At 38.6% G+C, this 22857-nt stretch overlaps 1 protein-coding gene across 2 annotated transcripts in view; it reads right to left on the bottom strand.

Moving 5' to 3' along the window:
- The window catches only part of GALNTL6 (polypeptide N-acetylgalactosaminyltransferase like 6), a 938097-nt gene that overhangs the window by 14163 nt on the left and 901077 nt on the right, over positions 1-22857 (bottom strand). For both annotated transcript variants that reach the window (XM_019733270.2, XM_074338318.1), the window contains exons 11-12: positions 10986-11102; positions 3051-3200 (exon numbers count right to left, since the gene is read on the bottom strand). In XM_019733270.2, the coding sequence (XP_019588829.1) occupies positions 3051-3200; positions 10986-11102 (267 nt within the window). The remainder of the gene's footprint in view (positions 1-3050; positions 3201-10985; positions 11103-22857) is intronic.

Here is a 22857-nt window from a genome sequence, read left to right as displayed (position 1 = left end):
ATTACATCTAGTGGTTCCCTTTCATAGGTCCCTGAGGATCCTGCAAAGGTTTAAAGTGTTAAAGCTGTAAGTTACCTTTTGAAATCACCACAGCCGTTTTTTTTCTTTCTCCCCAGGAGCTCTGTGTGCACATGTATTAGTTGGTCACATCCATCTGTAAGCTTTTGTAGGCTCACTAATGAAAACAGCCGTGTTTTCTGGGCTTAATTGCACCTTATTGAGTGTTCGGTCTCTCATGCTATAAATGTACAGTAATGAGAAATGGTCTGTTCATTAGGGACCACCAGCATAGTAGGCAAATGGAAAAGCAGGGATTTCATTGATGTGCCCAGAAAGGAACTTCTTAAAGGTCAGACTATAACCATAAAAAACAAAACAAAACAACTTCCTTTTTGCACCACACACAGACTGAGTCATATTGCATACCAAAAGAATTTGAGGAGATTAATCAACCTATTTCATAAAGAAAACGGCAAGGTTTCCCTATTGCAGTGACCTCCTATATTATATCCGGTGCCATCTTCTTCTTAGCTGTTGTTTACTTTAAATTGTTTTGTAGAAAGATAGAACGAGTGACATTTCACAATTTTTTTCTGGACATATAACCACAATCTGCCAGATGTTAGGGGGGGGGGTATAATGATGTGAGTATAATTTTAGGTGCCCACCTCTAAGAGTATCAGAACCAGTGGACCCCTCCCATATTGATTCTCTGTAGATTCTTCCCTTTAACTTTCTGTAATTTCAGGGGACACTGACTTTACTTCAGCCACAGGATAGCCAAAGCTCATGATTAAAATGATGGGTATGACATTTTCCTCACAGTCTGGGCTAAAACTGAATTATGCCAAAGTGTAAAAAGGCAAACAGCCCACAAATTCCACTCCTAGGTATCTATCCAGAGAAATCCAAAACTCTAATTTGAAAAAATTTATGCATTCCTATGTTTATTGCAGCACTATACACAATTGCCAAGACATGGAAACAACCAAAATGCCCATCGGTAGACGACTGGATTAAGAAACTGTGGTACATTTATACAATGGAGTATTATGCAGCCATAAATAAGAATGAAATCTTACCATTTGCAACAATATGGATGGACCTAGAGAACATTATGCTAATTGAATAAGTCAGACAGAGAAAGACAAATACCATATGATCTCACTTATATGTGGAATCTAAAGAAAAGAATAAATGAACTAATCAGAAACAGTCTCAGAGACATAGAGGAAAAACTGAGGGTTGCTAGATGGAAGTGGGGTGGGGACAAGGGGGAAGGTGAGGGGATTAGAAAGCACAATTGGTAACCACAAGATTGCCACAAGGATACGAAAGTCAATTTGGGGAATATAATCAATAATGTTGTAAAGATTTTGTACGGTATCTGATAGACACTTGTCTCATTAGGGAGACCACCTCAGGGATGATGTAGATGCCTGATCACTGCACTTTACACCTGAAGCTGAAGCTGAACAATGTCAACTACAATCATATATATATATATATTTACAAGAAGCAGAGAACAGCATTAGGAATAGAGACAGTGGACATGTAATGGCTGTGTGTGATGTCAGAGGGGTAGTGGATGGGGGAAGGGAGGTTTTCACTATGTGAGGGATATAAATGATAAATGTCTAACTATTACATTGTTTTGTACACCTGAAACTAAAAAAAAAAGGCAAACAGAGAGCATCTCTCTGGCTGGGAAGGCCCCTAACAGTTCTACGAACCTGAGGGGCAGAATGGAGCCTATGAAGTACTTGCTAATTGGCAGCCAATTAAAAACCAGAAAACTTCAAAAAAAAAAAAAGAAAGAAAAAAAACAACAATACAACTGTATAGTATCCTAAAAAGTTAACACAAGACAACCTAATGAAAATATTTAAAAATAAAAATTTAATTGCTCTTTACCAAGCCATTAAAATGTGGTTTTATATTTGTTTTTGAACTATTTTTTCCCTATCTTTAAATGTTAACTTTATCATTCTTAAAACTTTTAAATTCCCCAAATAAGTCTTCCTTTGCTATACTTGGGCAGGATTTTGGCCAAATTACAAATGGGTCACTTTCTATATAAGTGTTGCAACAATTACTGTGTTTCCCTGAAAATAAGACCTAGCCAGACAATCAGCTCTAATGCATCTTTTGGAGCAAAAATTAATATAAGACCCGGTCTTATTTTACTATAATATAAGACCGGGTCTTATATAATATAATTTAAGACCAAGTCTTGTATAATATAATATAAGACCAGGTCTTATATAATACAATATAATTTAAGACCCAGTCTTATATAAGACTGGGTCTTATATTAATTTTTGCTCCAAAAGATGCATTAAAGCTGATTATCCGGCTAGGTCTTATTTTCGGGGAAACATAGTACATCTACATGAATGTATAAGTGTTTGTGTACACGTTCTTGTCTTAACCCATTTGCTTAGCTCACAAGCAAATGATCCTGAGATATATAATAAGTGAATAGATGTATGTTCTCTCTGTCTCCCTCACTCTCTGTGAGAATTGGGTTTCTTAAAAAGTATACATGTGTCAGTGGAATTGTAACAGCTACATATAATGTTAGGGGGGTAGTAGATTAGGGGAGGGGAGTTATCACTTTGTAAGTGTTGTAAATGTCTAACTATTACATTGTTTTGTACACCTGAAAGAAACAAAAAAAAAGATTGGGAAGAAAAAATAGTATACACGTGTTCAGGTGTTTATTGTGTTGGTGGTCCCCCCCAGTGGGAGTTGTCTGGATTACAACTCATCCCTTCCCTGCAGTGTTAGTGTTCTGGTTTCAAGGCCATTTTTCAGTATGCTGGTTGCATTGAGTGCATGCATAACAGGCAAAGCCACAAGCATGCTGCTTCCTACCCACTCTATCTTTCCCCTATCCTTTGCTGGTGGTCTCCAAGTGTATGAATCAAATGTGTATGCACATGTCCAGATAACAATTTACATCAAACAGTGTGTTTTAAAAGAAAACTTTGAGTTAGAAAATCTTGAGCCCAGCGGTTTGAGAATGCCCGCAGTGAGCTGACTCTTACCTTCCGGTATCCCCAGAGCTGGTTTCCCTTCATGCCATGGCAGTCATAGAGAGTGATTGGGCTGTTGTGTGAGATTGCATCAAAGCAGAATTTTCGGGTGTGCAGCGGCTCACCAGGTCGAATATCTTCTCTCCATCCAAAAGTAAAGAGCTAATAAACAAAGTGAATAGCAGAAAAGCTGCAGTGAGTTTAACTTGGAGAGATCCGAGAGCAGGGAAAGTTATGCCTTTTAGCAATTTCAATGTGTTTTGTGATTTATAAGAAAGAACCATGTGTCAGCATAATAAAGGTGCTGAAAAAAGCATGTATCATAAAGTGCTTATAGCAGTGACAGCTGCACCTTTGGCCCAGGGTGCCAAAAATGCAAACAAGGTTCCAGTTAAGTACAAAATAATAGAGGGTAGTATGAAGGGTGGAGGGAGCAACAAGGGAAAGTGGGAGAGGAAGGAGGAGAAGAAGAAACTCTTCAATGAAACTCTTCACATTCTTCATTTAGATAAAATGTTACTGGATCAAATGCTACACAGTTAGCTAAGTGAGCAGATGAGCTGAAGAAAGACCAGGAGTTCAGCTGGATTGAAGCTAGCACCTTGAAAAGTTTGGTTTAAATGAAAGCTAAGCTTGATGAAGTAAAGAACAGGCAAACTAATTGCCTGGGGTTGGTAAGAGTAATTCTGCACGGCAATGTAAAAAAATTTGGACTGTAACTCACAGTGAGAGATACAGTTTACACACACACACACACACACACACACACACACACACACACACACTTCCTCTCTCTAAACTGAAACAAGTTTCATGAACTGATATTTATCCTTATTGCATTTAATACACTCTGATATTCCATCCAAACTTTCCCTATTTTAGTCTAGTCTATCCTATTCATCCCATTCTATTATTTGAAAAATGCTATATATGATGCACTAAATTGATTGTACAATGTATTAAATTAAACACACACATACGCACTCCTGTAAAGGAAGGGTATTTTCTTGAGTTTGACTTAGACAACCACTGGAGAGGTGCAATAGGAAAAATCCTTAAGTAGGAAAATAAACTAGATGAACCCTATGATTGCTTCCAATTCTAAAATTTCAGTAAGGTCATATAATTCTTACTATAGGATTTAGGGCAGGTCTGTCTGTGTGAAGTCAAACTGAACTGCAAAATAAAGAGGTGTCAAGGAGGCCCTCTTGATACAAAAGCAAACACAATGCTGAACTGTATATAGATAATACACTCCACCCCTCTACTGACCAGGCCCTCAGTATATTTCTGTTTTTAAGTACTACCCAGGAAAGAAAATGTAGACGACATGGTAAAATTCCAGGGATGGCAAAAAATAAATAAATAAATAAATAAATAAAAAACCAAAAAACCCAAAACAACAACAAACAAACAAAAGACACAACAAAAAACAAAACAACCACCAAACAACAACAACAAAACAATAACAACAACAAAACCAAAAATAATTAAATGGTGGGGAAACTGCAGAAAACTTGAAAGAACTGGGGTAAATGATCTAAAACAATAAGAAAAAAATGATCTAAATCAAATATATGAAAGTTGATTGAGTACAGTGACTAGTCTGTTTCCCCGGAAGACAGGACAAAAGAGAACGCTTTAAATAGAAGGACAAGGGATTTTTAGGTTAAGTTAGTTATGAAGAACTGTGTAATCTCTTTTCCTAGCTTTTTTTTTTCTTTTTAAATACGATTGGCCTGAGACATTTTTAGATTCATTCAAATCCTGGGCAGCAGAGTAACTTCTCACAGAAAAATGTTTATTCAACATGTCTGATTTTGATCACTCCCTTCAACTCAGAACTCACTGAAATACCATGCTCCTGTTATCCTATAACTCTATCTTGCCCATGTCCCTCATTTTTTTTTCCATCTCTTCAACAGAAGTGATGCTCGGAGTTCTCCCTTGGTCCCACTGTCCTTGCACCTTCTCTGGTTGGTCTTGAACATGTTCAGTTCAACTTCTGACAATATACTGATAACTCATCATCCTTGTTATGTCTAACTCTATGTAGGATTTCCCAACTGCATGTCCTAGGGTCATCTCAGATTCAACATACCCTAAATTCAATTGATTTTCTTATCTCCTAAGCCTGTTTCTACTCCTATATTTTGTTTTAGTCGATGTTCAGATCATTCAACTTGTCAATGTGGGTGTATCTTTAATTTTTTTGTCTCCCTCACTCTCTTCATCTAATCAATTACCAAGTCTTGCCATTTTTGTCTCTTAAATATTGCTGGAAGTAGTCCCTTCCTTTCTATTTCCACTACCATTGCTCTCAATATTTCTGCTCTGGACTACTAAAATGACCTCCTGCTTAGTTTTTTTCCCACCTTCCTTTTTAAATTCCTTCCAATCTCTCCCTCCTCAGTATCCAGAGAAGTGTGTCTGAAATGGCTATTTGACTATGTTACCTCTCAACCTAAAAATCCCCCAATATTTTCACGTAACCCTTAGAGAATAAAGTTCAAATTCCTTAACATATAATGAACCCTCCACAATCTTTCCTTTGCCATTTTTTTTCTCCAGCTGTGTGTCTTTCCTTGAGCTTAGGTTCCAGCAACAAGAAAACATCTGCAGTCCCTTGAACTAACCAGGCTTTTCCCTTCTGTGACTTTGTTCATGGGTGTCCCCCTGGTTGGAAGGTCAACACTCACCAGCCAACCCAATGAGTGTTCATCTTTCTTTAAGATTCAGTTCAGCTTTCCATTCACCTAGGCGGCCTTCCTCTTTGAACCCCTTACTTCTCCCCATCCCTTAATTTATTTCATCATGATTGTCCATTTACATTTCTGTATCTCTCACTAGACGGTGAGATATTTAATGGCAGGAATCATTTTTTTTTTAATCTTTGTGTTTCCAGCACCCAGAACAGTTCAGAATAAATGTCCACTAAAATTTCTACCAAATAAACGAACACTTGCCATCATTATATTAACAGAAAGTGTATTGAGATAACTGTCAAACGAATAAATTAGTCTTTTTAGTCCCTCAAATGAATTTGTGCTGTTTGTTCCTAATTGCAACAATATCAACCATAATTATTATTTGTAAAACTTTCAACTTCAGTGAGCCTAGGCTTAGTTACCTATCACTGGAAAAGAAATTTCCTGGCCTATAAACCTACCATTAGCACTGATTAAATCTTTATTTTATTCAAATATCAAATTTCCTTGGTACTATAAGCAGTCCAACCAATGCAGAAACCAGTGGCCTTTACTGGTTTATCTATTTCCCTCTTTGTCTCTCTCTCTCTTTTTGTTTTTTATGCAGTAAGTCCTCACTTAACGCCATTGATAGGTTCTGTGACTTTAAGGAAAATGACATATAATGAAAGCTATTTTACCATAGGCTAATTGACATAAACAAGAGTGAATTTTCTATAGCATCTCATCAGTGTTATAATAAAACAACATTATTCGAGGACCTGCTGTTCTCTTACAAGGCCAGAGCTGAAAGGGACTGTAATTATTACCTAGCACATCTCTCATTATATAGTTGAGGAAAATCAGGCCTGTAGAGGTTAAATGGCTTGAGACAGTTTTTCTTACTTATTACTTTCTTATGTTTCTTACTTTTTAATAAATGGATCTCTTAGGTCCAAAAGAACACCTGTGCTATAGCAAATTTGTATCTTGAACAGATTTATTTATGTATTGTCACAATTGTATCTCAGGGCATCCTTAAGTGACTTTTATTTCTTGTTTCTAGATTTGTTGATTGTTAGCCTGTAGTCTTCAATGTTTTATTTATTATTATCATCATCATCATCATCATCACGTGGTTATCACTTTCCTGCATCCCACGTGACGCATCTTTGGATTATATCAATTTTTCTTCTTCTGCATCTACCATTAGCTAAAATTTTTCTCTCTTACGTTTTTGAAATGCTTTCTGTTGCCATTTATCGTATCCTAATGGCCATGTCAAACCAATCAAGCATTGAGTGTTTCATTCATTAGGCACACTGCTGTGTGTGAAATCTTGTCAAAGCAGAAGCAAGCAGACATTATGAAAGCATTCTCCTGTTTGCTTTGGGCGACGTTATTATGACATGCAGAGTTTGTCTCCTACCCCTGGGCTGTTCCTTACTGACAGAAGAATTTAGATTTCACTCAGGATTCCTGGATGATAACTTGAATTGTTTCAACCTCAAATCACTCAATTTTAGAGTAAATTGATGTTAATTTCTCTATTTCCTTCTTTTAAGTTATACATTTAAACATAGATTCAGAATGATATGTTACTCATACTTTTTTGTTTTAATATTATCGCGATATAGTCGCCTGCATCTGTACTGTATTGTATGAATAAGCTCACTGGACTTGGTATTGCAAACAGACCTCTTATCTTAATCTTGCTACCTTGACTTGAGATGGAAAATATTTTTCTCTCTGTGGGTAGTGATATTTGATTTCACTGTTACGTGGTTGGCAGAAATCTGAGATGGTGCACATTCCTTCTTCCTATTTGCACCCATCAGTGTGCTCTATCCTGAGGGTGAGATTGTATTTCTCAGAATCTGTCCTTTCACTACATGCAGTGACCTGCTTCCACCTCTTCCCACATCTCCTCTCCAGGTCTCAGAAAGGGAGCATTTGTCTGCTTCCTCAGGCAGTGCTTCCTCCCCAGGAAGAGATCAGAGCCTGCTGCCTGGCCAAACAGCCACAGAGGTCTCCTCCTCTCCTCCCCTCCCCTCCCCTCCCCTCCCCTCCCCTCCCCTGCCCTGCCCTGCCCTGCCCTGCCCTGCCCTGCCCCCCCTCCCCTCCCCTCCCTCCTCTCCTCCCCTCCCCTCCTTTCAACTCCTCTCCCCTTCCCTCTGCTCTCCTCTCCCAGGGACTCATAATGGTGGTTAGGGAGTATTCTTCCCAGACCTACAGTCTTACTACGGTCTAATTTTAGTTTTCTTTCTTGGTCCCTAAAGGAAACTGAAAGCCAGCACACAATGCTATAGTGATATCACACAGCTAAATAGATGGCTCTGGAAAGATGAATCACACACTTGCTTCCTTCATAGAAGCTAAATTAGTCATCACTGGTGTTCTGTAACAAAAGACATTTTCTTATAAAGGTGCTTCAATGGACTCTCATTTATTTCCCATATAACTATTGTGTTTATTCATTTGTGTTTTATTTTTGCCATTTTTATTTTAAAAGGGATCATTTCAACCCTAACAAGTGCCCCTTTTGTGTTCTTTGAATGCTTTCAAATCAAAAAGAATACCTATAATTTTCCTGTCGTAATATACTTCCTTCCTTATTCAGGAATTTTAATCTAAATGTGGACGAATGAGTGCCAGTTCTTGTAAGTTACTGAGTAATATATTGAATGAAGCTTATAGCTAATTACTAGAAAACCAAGCAGCTTGCAATGTTTTAACCTCCAAGTCAATACATATATGGTGATACATATTTCAAATATGATTCATTTTTCACCTTCCATCAACCTGTTTAATCTTCTGTAGCTCTGTTTTCAGAGTCTCTAGAGATTGGAAATCTTTAACGAGATTTATTAACTGGTCTCTTTAGTTCCTCTTAGGTAGTTGTCTGCTTGTCTAGTGCTGCCCTCTGCTGACTATTTCTTGAATTACATGCCATAGATTTTTGCAGTTGTAGCCTGGGGTGTGTGTGTGGGGAAATGAACCAACAATTTTTAAAGTGTATATCCCATATAGTTGGTTTTACATATATCTATATAAATATATGTACATATATATATATATATATATATACACACACACACATATTTACACACACACACATACATATTTTCAGTTGTCAAATAAAACCTGCAGTTCAGAGCATATTTCATTCTAGAACATTCCAGAGGATAGAAATATTAAACTTGATTCAGGCATTCAGGTATGCATATTTCATATCAACCAGCTGGCTAGGTGCGTTTTCTGGTTGGGCTGAATAGAGGTGGTCGAGAGGAATTTAGCCCTACAGACAAAGATTTTCCTTATAGTATGTTCTTTTTCTTTCTCTTTTTGAAAATATCCTTGTCCTCTCTAGATGCCAGTCTTCCTGATAGGCCTCTGAAGCCTTCTCTTGTGCTCTCAGGCTGAAGTCAGAATTGCTTCTTGGAGGTAACAGGCCAACACTATGTCTCACATCGCTGGTAACATCCCTTGGTGCTCATAGATAGAGGTAGGAAGAGGAGGCAAGTCAGTTTTTACTGACATTTCATTCCTATCAGTAAATCTTGGAGCTGCAGTCTTCTTTAAAACCCATCTGATAAGTGTGCACACACTGCAGGATGTAGTCCAGTGAACGATAAACAGTATTGGGTGTTTGGCAGCTGCTTTGGGCCTGAGAGAGGTTTCTAATTTGGTATTAGTGTACAGTGCTCTGTGGGAAGGAATTCTCAGAAGGCAGAAAGGAAAGTATATTTACTCCGCATTTACTACATGGGCAAGATGTAGTATCACAGGCATTACTTCTTCTCATAATAACCCTGTTTGTGAAATGGATACGATTATCCCTTTTAAAGATGGAGGAACTATGGCCTAGAAAGACTGAACAACTTCACTAGGATACACAGGTTAAACTGGCTGAAATCTAGGTTGGCCTGATTGCAAGGCCCAAGGTCCTCCTAGAACACCGCTGGGCTGTGGGAGGAGAGTACAAGGATCAGATTACCAGCAGGGTGGGGGGCGGTGTTGGTTCAGTGATTGTGCTGTGACTTGGCTCACTGCTGCTTTCCTAAATGTTGCTGCTCTCCACTGTAATGCAGGCTGGAGGTGGGAGAGAAAGGAACAGGTGTGAGGGACGTGCCACCACGCTGACTCAGCACACCTGAACACTGGAATATCCTAGGCTGGGGACAGTGGGTCTTTACTAGTTTAATAAACAAGATAGACGCCTGAGGAATATAGCGAACAGAACAGAACTAATGCCTTACTGGAAACTGCTTGTCTATTTTTTGGTTTCCATAAGACAGGCATTAAACACCATTCTGGGGAACAGAAAACACAGGCATCAGGATGTACTATCCTGAACTTGGAATATGTCCTTTTGCAGAGGGAGCGAGGGGTGTAGGATGGGGAAAAGGGGTTCAACGGTATCTGTGAATTTTATTAAAAAAACCCAATATATGGCAATAGCTGTGGGTACTTGTTAAATTTGCATGACAGGTACACAAATGTCTGCTATACTATTTTTTACAGTTTCCTATTTGAAATATTTTATAATTAAAAATTAAAACACGGAAACAGGGCAGACATGGTTCTACCCACTATCTTTTCTCTCTTACAGGTGACACAGTGTGAGGAAAGCCCTTACGAGGACTGTCTAGTTTCAAAGCGGGTCAGGAATCACACCTCACTTCATAAATTGAGCTGCACTGAAATGTTTTTAAATCAAAAACAAGAAATTATTTTAATGTCGCCCATGAAATCCATGTTGGGGTATGATTCGCTCCAACTTATCCTTTATGTGTAAGATTACAAACTACTACAACAACAAGAAGTGTATGTAAAGTATTCAGCCAGAGGGGAAAAATAAGATTAGATAAAGTCACACAAACTTCTAGAATAACAAAGAGTTTTTCATTAGAACCACGGAATTCAGTTGGAGGAGTTCCACAGCTCTCTACAGGCTTTCCATGGTTTGAAAACCATCATTCTGGGAAAGGAAATATAAGCCTAGGGTCACAATCAACATTCCTACTATCCTTTCTGTTATGGAAAGCACACTTTTATACATTATCTCAATGATCGCAACTGCTCTGAGAAGAAACAGAAACAAAGAAGTTAAGTGTTGCCCTTAAGTGCAGAGCTGGTTGGTGACAGAACCAGGACCTCACCCCAGGTCCCACATATCCCATCTGACATTTGTTCCCACTGTATCCCTCACACCTGCCTCAGCCCCCCAAAGTCCCATGACTTCTGGGAGCTGACGTACCTGTTCATGAGACCACGTCCTTTCAGAACCATCCTTGACACAGATGTCCAGCCTTAGCTCGGTTCCCGTGGCTCCATGCTTGCTGTCCACACAGAGATTGGCTGCCACATTTCGAATCTGTGGAAAGAAGAAAGGATGAGCTTGACGCTGTTTTTTATTTTACCCCGTTTCTGACAATGCTGGTATAGATTCTGTAGTTGTTTTTTTACATTACGTGGTTATTGAATGGTGCCTTAAGTCTATGTGGAATTTATGGAGGAAAAAAACGAGGAAGTAAATATAACACGGTCTGGTCTGCATGTAAAAGAACATGAGATGGCTGAACAGGGAAACTGCAGCCACAAAGGAATGTGTGAAATGCAACATCGGGAGCAGCATCAAGTTCGTGACTTTTGTAAAATGGGAGATTTTTTTCCCTTTTCAGATAGTTCTTCACTTGGAATTAGTTATCGTCTCGCTGAAAAGCATCTTCTGCTGTTCCCACATCTCTCCTGGGACAGAGATCTAACACAAGGCAGGTGATACAGCTGAAGTGTGTGAGGGGACTGAGTGAATCACCAAGTACTGATGGCTCTGCACAGGATATGGGGACCTTATGGTTCAGTTTGTCTGGGCGGTCTTGGTCTACGCCTGGATGATAAATTAAAAAGGTCACCCTGGAGTATTTGTAAAATAGAAAAGTCAGCACTATTGGTGCAATACAATACCCAATGAAGATTCTCTACGTAAACTCTGAACTTCGAAAAGTTGCAGAATGAGAAATAAAATGACTGGTAATTTTTTTTTTTACGAGTATTATATTAACACTGATATAAGGAACTAAATAGTTAGGGGTGGGAAAAGGGTGGACTATGAAAAGTATCAACGGCAGAAACAGCAGCAGAAAGTTTGGACATAGGCGTGTCCCGTTGTTGAATCTTCCCACCTGATGATCTCACCAATTCTCCTGTTAGCATCAGATCCTGTAGTAGAGCTGGATGTTGTTTATAGTTTGTTACTTAGTTGTATATGCTTAGATAAGCCCACTTGTCTCATCCTTTTTTTATGGCTTTATATAGTCCTGGATTATAATAATCCTTTTAGATGCTGGTAAGAATAGATACAAGAACAGGATATACTCAGCTGCTCATTTTAGTCAAGGTTCTTTGGCCCAGAATGAGGGTCTGACCTGAGTTTATCCTACTGGGGGTGGGGCAGTGAAGTGGAGAGAAGATGGTTAGGAAGTACACTGGGTAACATGAAAGCGATGCTGGGCTGAGATGGCCGTGGAGGGAGCTAGCTCACGTTTCATTTACTTTAGGAGTAGACGTTGATATGATGTCATTCAGGAGGGAATCAATGTGGTGGGTACCAGTTTCCTTATTGAGGGAATTTGGCAACAGCTTGAGTTCATCTTGCACTATCAAACCTCTACTTTCAGGGTCTCTGACCCTGACAACAGGGAATGTGAAATAATAATAATGTAGGATACAGGACAACAGTTCTTAACCTAGTTTGGCTTGTAGACCTCTCGGAGAGTCCAAGGCAAGCTGTGAACACTTTTCAAAAACAAATGAAATGTAAGTAAATACATACAAACACTTTTGCATTCATTTTCCTAGAATGCATAGGTTCCCAGTTTGAACCCTGAATTAGGGAAAACGCTTGCCTCTCTCCCACCCCTTGCAAACTAATTGCATTTCCCGTCAGTAGTGTGGGGGGAAATCATGAACTTGGCTGGTGTTGCAGTGCCCTGATTCACTCTCACTTTTTTTTTTTTTTATACCTTTTCTCTGCTTTGTTTAAACAAATACTAGGGAGGAACTTTACTATGGAATTTGGGGAGCCAACCTTCAAATGTGCCTTTTGTAAAATCAGTGCCTTGATGTGTGAAAACAGTTTCTTTTGGTGAAACAGAAATACCTAGAAGGTCAAAAGTTTCATTTTGCTATCGCTGCCTTGAGCCTGGCACTTTCTGTAAAGCTCCTATTTGATCTCCTTATCTGAGTGCAGAGTGTTGATTTCTAAAGCTGTCTTTAACCTGAGAGCTGCCTGCAAGAACTAGGAACAGCACTGTCTTTTCACTCGTGGGCCATTTAACTCACAGACACACTCTTCTTAGAGAATCAGTATCAGTATATGCCAAAGACCTCTTCAGGGCACTTTTGTTCCCTCTACTTGAGACTAGGAGCTCTGAATTACATTTAGGAAAAAAGCAGCTGCTTATAGGTTTATGGCCGCTTGGCCACAGAGAGCGATGTTTTGTTCTCCTTTGTCAGCTGGCATGGCGCTCACTCACCAGAGAGGCTCTCCTCTTGGAAAAGGAGGATGTGGGGAATAAAAGAACATACACAAGCCAGGAACACTGAGTGGCAAGTCTGCCAGATCTGCCTGTGATTCACACCAAAGCTTATCAGAGAGCCTGGTTTTGTTTCTAAATGCTCGGAGCTTCGAAAGGGCTCTGGCAGGAATGGAGGAGACCCTATTTTTTAAACCCTTGAATTTTCTAAATTCTCACTCAAATGATATCTGGGTAGATTATGGGCTAAGCTGCTTTGGAAGCCAAATTTCAAGTTTCAAAGGCATAACTGTCTACATCTGTGTAAAATCCAGCAAACAATGGTGCCAGAGAGGAAATGCTGACAGTTCAAAATCAGATAGAGCCTTGGATACAAGATTAATATCAGGCCATTCTCACATGCATCTCACTCCCTTTTCTATTTATTCCCACCTCTTCAGCACATATTCATATGCTCTCCTTTTGCTCACAAACGCAACTCCATCATAATAAACAGGTAAATAAGATTCCAACAGAATATTTACTTACTCATTTGAATAAAGTTTAAAAAATAGAGACAAGAAAATTTATAAATGATGTATTGTTTTTCAACATGGGCTCAACATCTGGCTGTAGGTAGTAGAACCATTCACACATGGACACACACTCCAAATCTTGGATGTGGAATGCTGACTAGATCTAGGACAGAATAGATCATTTTCGTGTTTTATTCCTTTGATGCCCAGCTTCAGGGTTTGACATCAGTAAAACTGTCAAGGAATCCTGAGAGACACTGAACAGGATTAGGAAGTAAGGTGGTGCTTGATGAGGAATGGGAGGGAAGAAGAAAAATAGGGGAAAAGGGAATCAGGACGTGTGACAGGATTACAGAGATAATCTCCTTTTGGGTGAGGATTAGGAAAACGTCTTGGAAGAGAGGAAAGGATTTCTTAGGTATGCAAGAGAAGTCAGGCTCAGTTTGAATGTTTTTTTCTTTCCTCATACACAGGTTTTATAAAAGGTACAAGAGAAGAGGAGTGTGGTATAAACGCCAAGGTGGCCAGTTGGTGTAGGGTAGGTAATTTAATTGGTTGTTAGGGAGACAAGCCTCAGTTTAACAAATGAGAGAGCATTGTTTGCTAACTCCCTCCATAGCCTTGGGGTCTTTTAAGTAAGAAGTAGTGGGTCCATGATTAATTTAACAAATATTTGTTAAGTGTCTGCTATGTCCCAGGCACTACACTACATCCTGGGTATGCAGTGAAAAATAAAAGAAGAATCGGTTCCCGTTTGGTCTAATGAGGACATTAGCGAACATACTTGATACTCCCAATTATTTCTGTCCATGAATCTTTAATGTGGCAAAAGGAATCAAGATGCTTTTACGGACTGTAGTTGATTTTAGAATGTAAATTCACATGCAGAGCTAGAAAGAAAGAAGACCCAAGTGTCATACGGAAAGAGAACTGAATAGAGACCAAGCAGGGCTGGATTCTGCTCATCAGGGACAAACAAATTTCCCTTACATCTTAGCCATGCACTCCTTTTCAAAGCTTAGCATATCCATTTATTAAAAAGTCAACATTTTAGGAGCACTTCTGAATGAAAGGCACTTTGAGATGCCCTGATGGAGATTCAAAGACAAAGGAAAAACAGCCTCTGCTCTCAAGGAGCCCACAGTCTGACTGGGGAGACATCACTCAGAAGGCATTTCGTTAGATTACTAAACGCTAAGTGAGGACTGAAGAGGAAATGATCAATTCTGAGCGAGACAGCTTGGAACACTTTGGAGAGCGGATGACTTTGAAATAGGCTCTGGAGGACGAGTAGAATTGAATCTCGGGAGTGAAATGACAGAAGGACATGGTAGCCTTAGGAATCAGAAATGTACATAAATATGGAGATTTGAGAGGAGAAAGCCCTTTTTAGAGAATGGCTCATACTTGGTATGGCTCAGCGTGAGGGTTTGTAAAATGAGGACAATCATGCCTCAGAGGGTAGTTGTGAAGATTAAACTGATATATATATATATATATATATATATATATATACACACACACACACACACACACACACACACACACACACAAAGTGCTTGCACAGTGTCTGGTACACTTTAGGCGGTCAGTCGATGTTAGCTACTATTTATTTGTTTACTTTTTCAGCTGAATCGACTATACTGGTCAATGGGGTGATGTTACCGTCAGATTATATTTCTAGTATACTACGAGATGTCCCACTGGTCCTTCAAATACAAAGAGACCACCACTGAACAAGCCATGGTCTATCACTCCCGATCTATTTTTCCATTGTGGATCACTTGTTAACCTTGATAGTGTCCTAAGCAGCCTCCCAAGGTCTCGGTCCGGCAAATTGAGTGTCAACCTGGATACACCCATACTTCACCCCCATCGCCGTCCCAATCAATTAGCTGTCTCTGTTGATTCTAGACCTTAATACTGAATGTTCCATTCCTTTCCTCTCCTTTCCAGTCTCACAGGACTTCAACACCTCCTCATGGGCTTTAAAAAATTTGTAGTAAAATATACGTAATATGATTTTTTCCGTTTTAACCATTTTTAAGTGTAAAAGTCAATGGCATTAAGGACATTCAACATTCTGCATAGCCATCACCACTATCTATTTCCATCACCCCAAAAATGGCAACTCTGTAACCAGTAAGCAAGAACTTGCCCATCTTCCCCGCTCCTGGTAACCTCTAGTCTACTGACTCTATGAATTTGTCTCGATACCTCAGATAAGTGGACCATGTTTGTCCTCTGTATCATTTATTTCACTTAGCATAATGTTTTCAAGGTTTGTCTATATTGTATCATAAACCAGAGCTTCATTCCTTTTTAAGGTTGAAAGTTTCATTGCATGCAATATCTATATCACCTATGCCTATATCTATCAATCATATTTTGTTTATCCATTCATCCATTGATGGACACTTGGGTTGTTTCCACCTTTTGGCTACTGTGAATAATGATGCTGTGAGCATTGGCATATACGAGTATATCTGTTTGCATACTTGTTTTCAGTTCTCTTGGATATTTAAGTACGAGTAGAATTGCTGGGTCATATGGTAATTCTATGTTTATCTTTTTGAGGAACTCCCATAATATTTTCCATAGTGACTATACCATGTTACACTCCCATCAGCAATGCACAGTAGTTCTAATTTTTCATGTCCTTGCCAATGCTTATTTTTTATTTTTAATAATACTCATCCAAGTGGATGTGAAGTGGTATCTCATTATGGTTTTGATTTACATTTCCTTAATAACTAATGATGTTGAACATCTTTTCATGTATTTATTCAGCATTTGTATGTGTTCTATGGAAAAACTCCTATTCAAGTTCTTTCCCCATTTTGAATTAAGGTATTTGATTTTTTGTTGTTGATGAGTTGTAGAAATTCTTTATATATTCTGGATATTAATCCCTTATCCGATCTTTGGTTTGCAAATATTCTCTCCTAATTTGTAGGTTGCCTTTTCACCCTGTTGATATTGTCTTGATGCACAAAAGTTTTCATTTTTAATCAAGTTCAAATGATCTATATTTTCTTTTGTTGTCTATTTTTGGTGCCCTATTAAGAAGCCATTGCCAAATACAATGCCATGAAGATTTCCCCCTATGTTTTATTTTAATAATTTTATAATTTTGGCCCATGTCTTTGATCCATTTTGAGTTAAAATTTATATATGGTATAAGGTAAAGTTCCAACCTCATTCTTTTGCATGTGGATATATTAGTTTGCTAGGGCTGCCATAATAAAATACCACAAATTAGGCGGCTTAAACAACAGAAACTTATTGTTTTGCAGTTCTAGTGGCTGAAATTCTGATATCGAGGTGTTGCCACAGTTAATTCCTTCTGAGGGCTATGAGGGAGAATACGTTTGTTACATGCCTTTCTCCTAGTTTCCAGTGGTTTGTGGCAAACTTTGGCTTTTTTTTTTTTTTTTGACTTGTAGATATATCACCCCAATTTCTGCCTTCACGTTCACACAGCATTTTCCTTGTATATAAGTCTATGTCCAAATTTCCTCTTGTTTTTAAGGACACCAGTCATATTGGATTAGGGGCCTGCTCTACTCCAGTATAACCTCATCTCAACTAATTACATCTACCCCCTTTCCACATAAGGTTACATTTTGAGGTACTGGGGATTGGGACTTCAACATATGAATTCTAGCGGGGGGGGGGGGGCATAATTCAACCCATTAACAGTGGATAGCCAGAACTTTCCAAGCACCATTTGTTCAACCATTTGTCCTTTCCCCTTTGAGGGTTTCTTTTTGGGCTCTCTAATGTATGCCAATGGTCTATGTGTCTGTCCTTATGTGAGTACTGCACTTTTCCCTTCAGCTTTATTGAGATATTGGTGATGTATATATGTATAAATTTGAAGTGTACAACGTGATGATTTGATACACATAGGTCTTGTGAAATGATTAGCATAATAAGGGTAGTTAACACCTCCATATCCTCACATAATTATTGTTTTTTTGTGGTGATAGCATCTAAGATTTACTGTCTTAACAGCTTTCAAGTATATAATACAGTACTGTTAGTTATAGTTACCATGCTGTACATTAGCTCTCTAGAACTTATATTATAGCTGGAAGTTTGGATCCTATGATTACCATCTCCCTGATGATGATCATTCTAGTCTTTATTTCTATGAATTCAGCTTTTCTAGATTTCACACCTAAGTGAGAGCATATATTGTCTGTCTCTGTCTGACTTATTGTACTTAGCATCATGCCCTCAAGGTCCCTGCGTATTGTTGCAAAAGGCAAGATTTCCTTCTTTTTTTTTATGGCTGAATAGTAGTATTCTATTGTGTGTATATACCACATTTTCTTTATCCTATCATCCATCAAAAGATACTCAGATTGTTTTCCAATCTTAGCTATTGTGAATCATGCTGCAGTGAACATGGGGGTGCAGATATTTCTTTGAGATAATGAATCATTTCCTTTGAATATGTACCCAGAAGTGGGATTGCTTAATCATATGTGTATCACACTTTTTGGATTACTATAGCTTTGTGTTAAGTTTTGAATTCAGGAAGTGTGAGTTTTCCAACTTTGTTCTTTTTCAAGATTGTTTTGGCTATTCAGGGGTCCTTCAGATTGCATAGGAATTTTAGAATGAGTTTTTCTATTGCTGCAAAAATGCCTTTGGAGTTTTGATAGAAATTTCATTGAGTCTATAGTTCTTTGGGTGGTACTGACACAGTGTTTTGGGTAATTCACACTAGTGTCTTCAAATCCATGAACAGGGATGTCTTTCCATCTACTTAGATCTTTTAAAATTTCCTTCAGCAGTGTTTTGTAGTTTTTGATGTACAGCTCTTTTGTGTTATTAGTTAAATTTATTTGTATATTTACTTATTTTTGGACAGAAGTATAATATGAGGTTGGACAATTAAGTTCACGAACTCATCCTAGAAAAAGTGCTACATACGTCACTGCTGAATATCACTATGGTCACCCTTGAAGTACTCCCCTCGGTAAGCTATAAACTGACACCAACGCCTAGTCCACCCTTCAAAGCAATTTTGGAACTCTTTTTCTGGAATGGCCATCAGAACTGTTGTTGTATTACCCTTGATGTCCTGAATGTCATCAAAATGTCTTCCTTTCAATATTTTCTTTATCTTTAGGGAAAGAAAGAAGTCATTGGGGGCCAGATCAGGTGAGCGGGGAGGGTGTTCCAATACAGTGATTTATTTACTGGCTAAAAACCCTCACAGACAGTGCTGTGTGAGCTGGTACATTGTCATGATACAAGAACCATGAATTATTAGCAAAAAGTTCAGGTCGTCTTACTTTTTCACACTTCCAAATAGTAAACTTGGTTAACTGTTTGCCCACTTGGTACAAATTCATAATGAATAATCCCTCTGATATCAGAAAAAGGTTAGCAACATCTCTGCAACAAGTTCATGAACTTAATTGTCACACCTCGTACATATAAGAACATAGATGCTAGAATTAGTTGGCCTAGGTGTAGTTTGATTTTACCAGTTACTAGCGGTTTGACTTAGTTAGGCAAGTTACTTAACTTCTTTTTGTCTTAGTTTTTTTTCTTTTGTAAAATGAAGATAATAATACTTGCCTGATAAATTTGATGTGAGAATTAAATGAGATTATACATGTAAGGTGATTAGTGTCTGGCCCACATGAAGTACTCAATAAATGTTAGCTTTATAGCAGTACTAGTCACGGTAGTATAGGAATGCAGTGAGAAGTGAGACTGGGGAGGTAGTTTGGTGACCTTTTGTGAAGGGTCTTAAATATCAAGATAAAGAATTTAGAACTTGTTCTGTTGGTAGAGGGAATTATTAGAATTATTGAGAAGAAAACTTGTTTTAGACAATAACTTCTGGTGTTAATAGGAAAGATGGATTGAGAGTTATGCAATTGTAAGTATGGGTACCAGTTCTAATTGAAAATCAGAACTTGAACTATGGTAGTGGTAGTGATAGAATATACCAAAGAATATATTTTCTCAAAGGGAGACACATATTCCACGTGCATCTTTCAGATAGCATTTACAGGACTTGACAACAATTTGCACGTGGATAAATGAAGAAGACATGCTGCGTTTTAGGCGTTTTTGTGACATCCATAAATAGTCATCCAGAAGTCTGAAGTATGGAAAAGAAATCAGGGTAAGAAATGCAGATTTGGAAATTGTCTGCTGTGCCAATTATTAATATATTGCCTCTCAACTCCAAATCTATCCCTTTGCCTTGCTTTGTGATACTCAGGATGGATCCTGTAGATGTTTTTTCCTTGCTAACAGCTGCAATTTTATACATTACCAATAGAGGGCACTGGAAGGACACTGGAAAGGCAGAGGAAGAGGAAGGGTCTTTCCTTCTTTTGTGTGGGTGCTGGTTTTCCACGTGATAGTCAGCAAATGGGCGAGTGGTGTCAAAGTAGCTCTCACCTAGTGGCCCTCACAGGGTAGCAGCCGCTGCTGTCTCCTGCGAGTTTCTTCACCACCAGCAGGCCACCTGTTTATGGCAGCCACATCATAGCAAATGAGGCCTGAATCTCCACCTAGTGGGGAAGGTGGGGGTGGGCTCTTCCAAATTTCTAAGTTCCTGCCTTGCTCACATTCCCTCAGCCCTAAAGGTGGTTACTGCTTGCTGAAGTTGCGACTTCCGTACTCTTGAGAGTCATTTTAACCCTTTTACTAGTTAACAATTTTCTTTACATTAAAATTTCTCTCTTCAAATTATTGAGGTGATTTCTGTCTCCTGACTGGACCCTGATTGATGTGACCACACACGAGGAATAATTGAAGTCAAAGAAGGATATGCTATCACACAAGCAAAGAATATGAAGAAGATTGAGGATGGAATTCTGGGGAATGCTTTCTTTCAGAAATGGGCGAAGAAAGTAGCTAAGGAAAAAGAAAGGCAGAGTAAGAGGTAAATCAGAAAGAAGACAGAGAGAAGAATTTCAAGGAGTGTATGTAGGTGTGTAAGGGGTCAACAGTGTTATATTCTACAGAGTGGCCAAGCAGGAGGAGGGCTGGAAGAGGCTGTTGGATCTGGTGGTTATGGAGTCACTGGTGGCTTTTTCAAGGACAATTTCTGTGGTGTAGTGAATGAAGGCAGGAGACAGAATGCCAAGGGGACTGAGGGACATTGGGAGTAAAACTTAGAGTCAGCAAATGGAAGCTTCTCTTTCAAGAAGCTTGACAGTGATGGGAAAAATAGCTACAGGGGAAAAGCAGAATGAAAGAGAAACAAAATTTTTGGGATGGGGATACTTGATGACACAATTACATATAAGCCCTGCCCTAATTTATGTAAGATTCAAAAATTTTTTGAAGTGCTTTTACGAATTAAAAACAGTATATAAATACAAAACACTAAAACTGCTTTCATTATCTCTCTTCCCCCCTTTTTTACACACTTATTCTCGAATTTTAAAATGAAGGCTAACGTCTTTTTCTTGTACAAAGCATTAAGTTAAAAGGGGTCATACACACTGATTTGCCTGTTTTCTTAAAAAAAATTATTTAATTTTTCAGTCACAGTTGACACTCAATATTATTTTATATTGGTTTTTGTAAGCAGTGATCCCCCAATTAGTTTAGTACACCCCTGGCACTATACATAGTTGTTGCAATATTATTGACTATTTCTTTCATTATCCTTACGGGACATTTCACTTTTTAAGGTCCTGCCTTATGGCCATAACACCATCTTTGCTTGAACAGATCCATTCCATCTCTAATTGCTCCATGCTAGTGGTGCCCATGACTACTGGTAGAGACCAACTACTGCCTTTCCTTGAAATTATGCCCATCGAAATTTTCTTCCTATCTTATGCACATTTTCCACTTCGGAATTTACCATAAGTGTAATTGCTTTGGCATCTCTCTTTTGCACTGGGATTTACTACAACTTCTCATCTCAGAAGCCTGACTTACATTATGCAAACAAACAAACAAACAAACAAAAAACATAGACGAGCCGATGGCCTTCAGATTTATGTGTGTTCTACTCCAAATAGTCTTTTTCTAAAACTATGTCCTGCTACTTGAAGTTAGGCATTGTGAGTATTGATTGTGGAACACATCCTGCGTTAGAATAAAAAATGTAAATTATCGATTATTTGCCAAAAACAATTTGATTTTCACAAACAGATGCAGAGGAAGATTTGTGTAAATAAGCCACGTTTAATTGGGATTAAGGTAAGCAACTATTCTCTGATAGAAGAAAAAGAAATGAGAGTACTTATTTCATACGAAACTGGGTGCCTTCACAACAATTATTTCACTTCTTAATTTGCAATATCGCCATGTTATGTATTCATTCACATTTGCAGCTGGGGCTCTAGGAAAATAAATAGTTTGTCCAAGATCATACAACCAAGAGATGGCACAAAGGATATGTACCCATATCTCTGAGTCCTAGACCTTTGCTTTCTTTACCCTATTATGGTAATGTTTATAATTAATTCACCAGAAAAGTGCAATTTTGAGTGCTAAATCTGTGCCAAACGCTTTACTGAGATCAAAGGCATATATGGAGATTAAACTAGGCTATGATTCCTTGGGTTCAGAGAAGAGGTGATCCTAGTCTAAAATTGGGTTGGACTATGATCTAGATAGAGAGGGTGAAGCAGGGTTAGAAATAAACTCACTTTAACGCCCAGGGAGCTTTGGGAAAACTCTTGGCCAAACCAAGGGATGGAGAAGTGATGATCAAGCATTGAGGTCCAAGACTGAAAGGGAATACCCTGTTTCCCCGAAAATAAGACCTCGCTGGACAATCAGCTCTAATGCATCTTTGAAGGGAGATTTTACAGCGAGAGTTCAAGAATATCTGCAGGGAAACTTGTCAAAAGATATCTGAAAGTCAGGAAAGGCATTTTAAGTCAGCAGTTAATACGTGTTTTCTAGTATTCTGTGGAAAGAAGGAATCTAAAGGAAGAGCTGTTGCCGTTCTACTAATAATCCTAATTACAACTGCATCGGGAGGGTCAAGAGCAGGGAATGCTGCTTTGAAGGCAAATGCAAGCCACTGGAGAAGCTGGCTTGTGGGCTGTGGAGGCAGGATGGCCCCGTTTCAGCT

The sequence above is a fragment of the Rhinolophus sinicus genome, linkage group LG07 (assembly GCF_036562045.2).
Source record: "Rhinolophus sinicus isolate RSC01 linkage group LG07, ASM3656204v1, whole genome shotgun sequence".
Taxonomy (NCBI): Eukaryota; Metazoa; Chordata; class Mammalia; order Chiroptera; family Rhinolophidae; genus Rhinolophus; species Rhinolophus sinicus.
The sequence above is the reverse complement of the archived record's forward strand: the minus strand, read 5'-3'. Positions and strand labels throughout refer to the sequence as shown.